Genomic DNA, 7361 nt, shown 5'->3' with positions numbered 1-7361 from the left:
AGTGTAATGTAGGTACATTAGCAGAAAGCTTTCTTGTGTTAAATTTTGAGTTATTGAACTTGCATGCTAAATATCCACTTTTTGATATGGATGTGCTCTGACGTCCCACAGTCTCAGCTTGTCTAGCAAAACAGATGTTGGATGTCAGAGCAATCTCGGACAAGAGACAGGGTTGAGCCCTTCTGTTCTTTCCAACATAGGTTAACGTGTAGGATGAAGTTTCTTATCGATGAAAGAAGAATGCTATCAAAATTATATTTTACAGTCATATGCATCACGGTTTGAACAATTAAAAAACAAGTCTGAAATTAGACCCCTTACACTAAATTTATCGTTTAACCTCACATAAAAAGAGATTGTTATACAAGGCTCTAAGATGGAACACTTCATCTTTTGGACACATACGTTGTATATTCTTATTTAACACTAGAAGTATGCACTAAATTTCCTTTAACACAGTTTGTTTTCCCAGAGTCAAAATTTTTGACGTTGTGATGATGAGGGAAAAAAATGGGCTTGGGAATGAATTTATAATGAATTTTTGGGATATTTCAAAATAGTTTTAGGGATATGGGATATTTGTAAAAAATATTTATTGGGATATTAGGGGTAAACATTATAGGGATACGGGATATTTGGATAAAAACTTAATGGGATATGGGATATTGATACCCCCCTAAACAAGCCTCATCAAGGCCACTGATTTTTCAAAGAAAGTATATCTGGTTCTGTCCTGGCCTTTTATAGCATTTTTAATAGTATTAAACAATGTTGTTTTCCTATATTATATGTCTCTATTTTATGTCTAATCTTACGTACTTACAAGGATTTCTTACTATACAAATCCTTGGTACTCAGTATATGTAATGTCATGAAAGCTCTTTATAGGGCCCTTTAATTGGAAATAAAATATTCTTATTCTTATTCTTATTCTTATAGATAAAGTATGTTCATATTAAATCACATCCCCAAATGTTTTACTTAGGGCAGATATTCGCTCGTCAAAAACTAAATCGGTACTTTGTTGTTGATCTTTTCTAAAAGATATTACGGACATTGGGTAGATCAACTGAATTATGTCCCCTTGTTGTGATAGATGGCATTTCAATCTCTTCAATAACTTCCGTTGCACCTGTTTACATTTGCGACTTTGACTTGTGAGTCACAATAAAGTAAAAATACCAGAAATGGAATCGAAATATGACAGAGTAGATGTCCCCGAGAATTTATATCTGCACTCAGAAAATGAACATAATGAAGATTTTGGCACAGGGGTTTATCCGATTTCTGTAATCTCAAGGAAATCCAATTTGAAGAGTGACACCGTCAAAGTTGCATGCTTTCGAATGAGAAGAAAAAGTCGTTGTTTCCTCATGATTGGTTGTGTCATCTTTTTAATAATCGTTATTTTACTTATTGTGGTAGCATCGAATCACAACGGCAGTGACAAAGGTCCAGCTGGAGTTATTGAACCATCTTTTGCAGAAGAAATCAAGCTAAAAGGTATTTTTTATGACCAGTATCAGAAACTGGTAGTCCAAATAATTATGATGTCTTTAAAGGCTATTATATTTTTTCTTCTTTCACACCTTACATCCACGTCCCAGGAAGGTGTTAAAGCAATAATTTGAAATAGCCTTCCTAGAAGTCATAACTATTTGGACTACAGAGACTGGCAGAATTAATATTGATTAAGTTGTTCCAGATCAATTCCTCAATGACAGTAGAAACAGAGATTGCTCTGACACCCAACAGCTGTTTTGCCAGATATCCTGGGTCAGTGGGATGTCAGAGCTTGTCTGCTATCAAAAACTGGATATTTGCTCGTCCAAAATTGATGCACTGCTTTGTCGCTTCTGGAGCTGACTAAAAGCCTTTGATCCATATAAATCAGATTTATCTTATTGATTATATTTCATTTATCTCCACATTTATTTAAGTTTCATCTACCTGACATGTTTTATTTTCCTCTATTTGGACAGTTTTCACAGTGAACTATCAATTTCGTTATTTTAACTAAAGTTACATAAGACTTTGCTGCCTCAGTCATGTGATATCATCATCAAGGAAGCAAGTTATCTCCTACCATTGCAAACTTATACCATACTCATACCACTGCAAACTCGTACCATTATAACCTTCCAATTCTGAATATTGTACAAAGATGAAAGTTTGTAATGACCTTGACTGCTTTTAAAAACAGCCCTTGCAGACTTAAAAGGTATTGAGTGAAATTTAAATATCTATATATAGCTATCCATCATTAAACACCATTTTAATGCATTTAAATAAGTTAGAACACATTTGCAATGGTATGAATTTACCGTGGTACAAGTTTGCATTGGTACGAGTTGACATACATGTAGGTTCAAGTTTGTAATGGTACAATTACATGATGTACGAGATAACCATAATTCCATATCACCCTGTGCAAGGTTAACTCTCTCATATATTGAACAACATATTGTGCATGTTGAGTCATTATTTAAAAATCTAATATAAAATGCCAGTAAATGAGTATATTTATCATTTCAGGTCTGATGTTTGAGCCCAATGTCGATAATAGTCCTTTGATCCACTATTCCATAAGGGACATGAAGACATACCAGAAGTACCTCAATCAGTTGGATTTTTATATGTACGGTAAGATCTTATCATATTCATATGTCTGTCCTGGAGGAGGGCACACACAATATGATTGTCAAAAACTACTGGGGTGGAGTGATTCAATGGAAAATAGATTAATTCAATGCTTTTTGATTGACAGTGACCTTCATGTATAAACGCTTGATTTAATACCACCTAGTCATTCAGCATGTTCAGTACTACAAATGTATATACACAATAGGCATAATAGATGCTTTAATGATTACTCTCTACTAGAGAACATGTAGATTAAATGAGTGTGCATTTCATTTTATAAGTTTAATATTATATTGATTTCTTTAACATGCATGGCTAGCTTCCGTTCTTTTTTTAATATTTTTAAATTGGATTGTTTGTATACATTTTTGTACCTGTACATAAACATTGTATATATATGCATGCAGATGGAAATGCAAAATCTGAACTGATAACATGAAATGCCACAGTGTGAAAAGTATTTATATACATTGTATGTCTATCATGTCTATAGTCATTAAATCACCTCAGGCATACCACAACTTAATTCGAATACTTTTGTCATGCTCCTTAGAATAAGAAGATGTCATATTGGCAAATATATCACATGACAATCATTATTTTGATCCTTTTCTTCTCTTTGAGTTTTCCCTGTTGGTTCTGCACTTCCTGCATGAAGTTTAGTTACTTTATTAGATATTGGGTGTCATACGATGTATGTGGAGCAGGATCTCCTTCTTGAGCAATTGAGATCACCTCCAATTTTTAGTGGGGTTTGTGTGTGGCTCAGTCTTTAGTTTTTTGTGTACTATTGGTGTCTGTTGGTCTTTTTTTTTCTGCCATGGCCTTGTCAATTTATTTTCTACTTGAGTTTTAACATGCTTAATGTACTTTTTGGTATCGTTTGCCTCTCCTCTATATAACACATAAGTTATAAAAAATATGTACAATTTAGTTTAGTTTGACATTAATTAGCTATTCATATATAAACTTGCTTGAATTATATTTTTTCAGATTATTCAGCAATAGATCAGCAAACATCAGAGTATGTGAACTGTGTAAATGAGAGTGCACCTGATGGTAAAGCTTGTAGATTGACAGGTCATGATTTTGGATCTCACTGCACACATATCAATGTTTATGGGTATCAGGAGGGCAGACCATGTGTTCTTCTTATGTTGAAACTGGTAAGGAATTTATGTATCAGTAGGGGGGATTTATAAAACTGGATATAAAAAAGAAGATGTGGTATGATTACCAATGAGACAACTCTCCACAAGTGACCAAAATTACACAGAAATTAACAACTATAGGTCACTGTACGACCTTCTGCTTCAACAATGAGAAAAGCCCATACATGTACCGCATAGTCAGCTATAAATTGCCCCGTAATGACAAGGTAAAACAGAATAGAATGTTTGGTACCAGGAAAGTAGATCTTGACGTTGTCTTTTAATATTGTCTTCACTCGTGACAGTATTGTGTACAAATTAAAAACCTTATTAGATAATTTGAATAAATTATTTGCTCATGCTTAAGTTTTGAAGAATGATTTGCACCTTGTGTTCTGTTTAATCATGCTGAAAAAAGGTACCTGTAAAAGTACCAGATTGGTCTTATGTTATCATTGATATGTTCATAACTATAAATTAACTGTTTACCAAACTTTGAATTTTTGAAATACTTAGGCTTTTCAACCTTATATTATATTAGTTGTATTTGGCAAATCTTTCAAAGAATTTCTGTTACTCAATGCTCTTCAACTTTGAACTTTATTTGGTCTTTTAAATATTCTTTTATTCAAGCGTTACTGATGAGTCTTTTGTAGATGAAATGCTTGTCTTGTGCAAATATAAATTTTTATTGTGGTATCTATGATGAGTTTATTTGCTCATGTATATGCTTATTAGACGATTGTGTTGAAATAAAACTTGTTTAAATAATTTTTTTTACTGATGTTCAAACTTATAAAAACAAAATTGTTACTTTTTGCTTTTGCTTGTGCTTTAACATTGAAAAATTTGTTTTATTCAACCTACATGTACTTACAGAAATAATAGATAAAAAGTTTACCCTTTCTTCGCCATACATGTAAGTGAGAGAAAAAAAAATGTTTGCATTCCTAAAGTTCCATTCATTGTAAATTAATAATGTCTCATTTATTTTAAAATTTACTGTAAATTTAAACTTTAAATTAAAAATTGCTCCTACTATTTTTCCAGGATAATGATACAATAGATCCATTTACAAGTAAAGACACTGAGATAAAGAAGAGACTGCATGACAGATGGTCAGCTGATCATATTGGAATAACCTGTGATGGAGAGGTAACACAAACTATTTGTTAAATCAAATCTGATTGGATACTTTTGACATTCTCATAACACAATTGTTTAATCATTTTTGAATAGACAGAGTAGATATTCTCATGGCACTGTTTAAAATCAATTCCTATATATATTGAATAGTGTTGACATTCTAACAAAAGTATTTGAACAAAACTAGTTGTATTATGAAAGTTTGAAATTTCTCATCATGACCAATTGATTAAGGTGTTTAACTGGCTTTATAATATTTTATTATTGTGTAAAACCTGTTTTTTTTTCATTGACAACAGTTATATATATGTCCGTTAATGGGACTTATTACAGGATACATGTATGTGCTGTTGTCTGTCCCTATGTCTGCTCGTCATCAGCTTGTCTGACAATAATTCAAAATTATTTAACCAACTGTCATGAAACTTTGGTGAATTGAATCAGTCAAAAAATATTACGCTCCCTTTTTGTAAATTTGGAATTTTAAACTTTAGAGTTGTGGGATTTTATACAAAAAAAGTTTTCATTTAGTGACTGGTTTATATCTATAAGATTAAGCTCCATTTAGTTTGAATATAAAATTCTAATTAACATTAAGGAGTTATGGGACCTTTGTCCTTGAAAAGGGACAGGCATATAATGCATTCATAGTGGAGGACTTTATTGTGTTTTTCTCCAGAAATGCATGTATAGGGCAGGATTACAAACTTTTTAAGGCAGAAGGGTCCGAGAAAAGGTATTCCTCTATTTTGGGCTAGCGATATTGCTTTTGACTTTGAGCCTTCAGTCTAAACACCATTATTAATTAGAATTTGTTTATGATTTTTTTTTAGACTGCTTTAGATAGAGAACACATGGGACATGAAGACTTTTGGTATGAAAACAGTGTCAAACAAGATGACATAACGTATAAACCTCCAACAGGATTTCCTATCTGGTCTTATCCAAAGAAGAATCCACATTACAAAGTACCAGCTGTTATGGTGCACTTCAACACAGTCCGTACTAATCATTTGGTGACAATTAAATGTGTGGCGTGGGCTAAAAGTTTTAATAATGGAAAGCCACAAGACTCTAAAATGTATAGTGTAAGGTTTCAGTTTTTCATGGAATAGACCAGGACTTTAAATTTAATGAAATGCATTAGATAGAAAAGATCTGAGCACCATTCAGCTACATTATAGATATTTGCCATTGCATAATAAGAAAATATTCAATTGTGCAAACTTGAAAAATCGTATGATTGTATGTACTTATTCTTTATAATTAAATCATTAGAGATAAGATACTTCTTTATGGAACAGATTTTTTTTTATTCCATTGAACTACACATATCATGAAAATGTATGTGTTTTTTTCTAGTCAGTGTCCTGGTGTCAGACTTAAACTTAAGAACAATGTCCAATTTGTAAGGAGTACAGTTCACAGGTTAAGAACTGTCCCTATTTTAATATCTTTAAAAAATTGTGATACAAATTTTAGAATTTTATAGAAAATTTATAATCATCACTTTTTTCATAATTCAAAATATTGAATATTTAAAATTTATTTGTATATTTGACATGTTTGATAAGCCAATGATTATAAAACATTCCTTTTTCATATGAAAATATTGTAAAAATTTATTGAAAAAAAATTGCCAACATTATATGACACTGAAACAGTCAGAAGCCATTCCATTGGAAATTGTCAGGAGGGTAGAAAAGAGGTTTTATTTTTGAGACAAATCTTAAGGGTCACATTTGACGAATGCATTCTTACTCAAAGAAATTACCATATCTGGTCATATATAGTACAGATTTATGCTTTTTGGCAGGGTATTTTGTAAATTCTTTCTTCCACTTCCACATTGATTGAAATAAAAAAGTCCATATTTTACATTGTACTTATCTTCACTATTTTGTTGCACTTTTAAAGCACAAAACAAAGTACCTAAAGACTTCCATTGCATATAGGTATGCAGACCAACCCAAACATCGTCGGACCGCAGGTCATGACCTGTAAAAAACTTGAAGGTCCGCCAACATCCTGTGAACTACAGGACCTCCTGTCCTGTACATTTTTTGCAGCATGCAGTATTAAAATTGGGAAAAATGTTTTGCTATATCAAACACAAAATATGGTTTTTTCTCCCGAGATCAATGAAAAGCATTTGTCTTTATAATAATTAGGATCGCGGAAATACCCTAGTCATATATATAGATATATATGGACAACACAAATAGTAATCCAATCAGAACACAATAATATAAAAAGCAGCCAATGAAATCACGCTTCCATTGACACGCGGCGAGATTTTCTTGTCAACTATTTTATGCATTCCCTGAAAATCGGCATTTCTAATATGACTTCTTCTTTTTAAAAACATATTAAAAGACAATTTTAAGGCTCATTGGCTTGTCCCCTACTGCCTAAACCCTT

General features: G+C 32.1%; 1 protein-coding gene across 1 annotated transcript; it reads left to right on the top strand.

The window, feature by feature from the left end:
* The first annotated feature begins 1109 nt into the window (after positions 1-1109).
* Positions 1110-6190, top strand: LOC143047287 (sodium/potassium-transporting ATPase subunit beta-like). The gene is made up of 5 exons (XM_076220327.1): positions 1110-1503; positions 2536-2643; positions 3637-3809; positions 4845-4949; positions 5774-6190. Exons 1-5 carry the CDS (start codon positions 1188-1190, stop codon positions 6053-6055), a joined length of 984 nt encoding a protein of 327 aa, XP_076076442.1. The 5' UTR covers positions 1110-1187; the 3' UTR covers positions 6056-6190.
* Positions 6191-7361: the final 1171 nt, after the last annotated feature.

The sequence above is a fragment of the Mytilus galloprovincialis genome, chromosome 10 (genome assembly GCF_965363235.1).
Source record: "Mytilus galloprovincialis chromosome 10, xbMytGall1.hap1.1, whole genome shotgun sequence".
NCBI lineage: Eukaryota > Metazoa > Mollusca > Bivalvia > Mytilida > Mytilidae > Mytilus > Mytilus galloprovincialis.
Note: the sequence above shows the minus strand (reverse complement) of the source record. Positions and strands in the feature narration are given on the sequence as shown.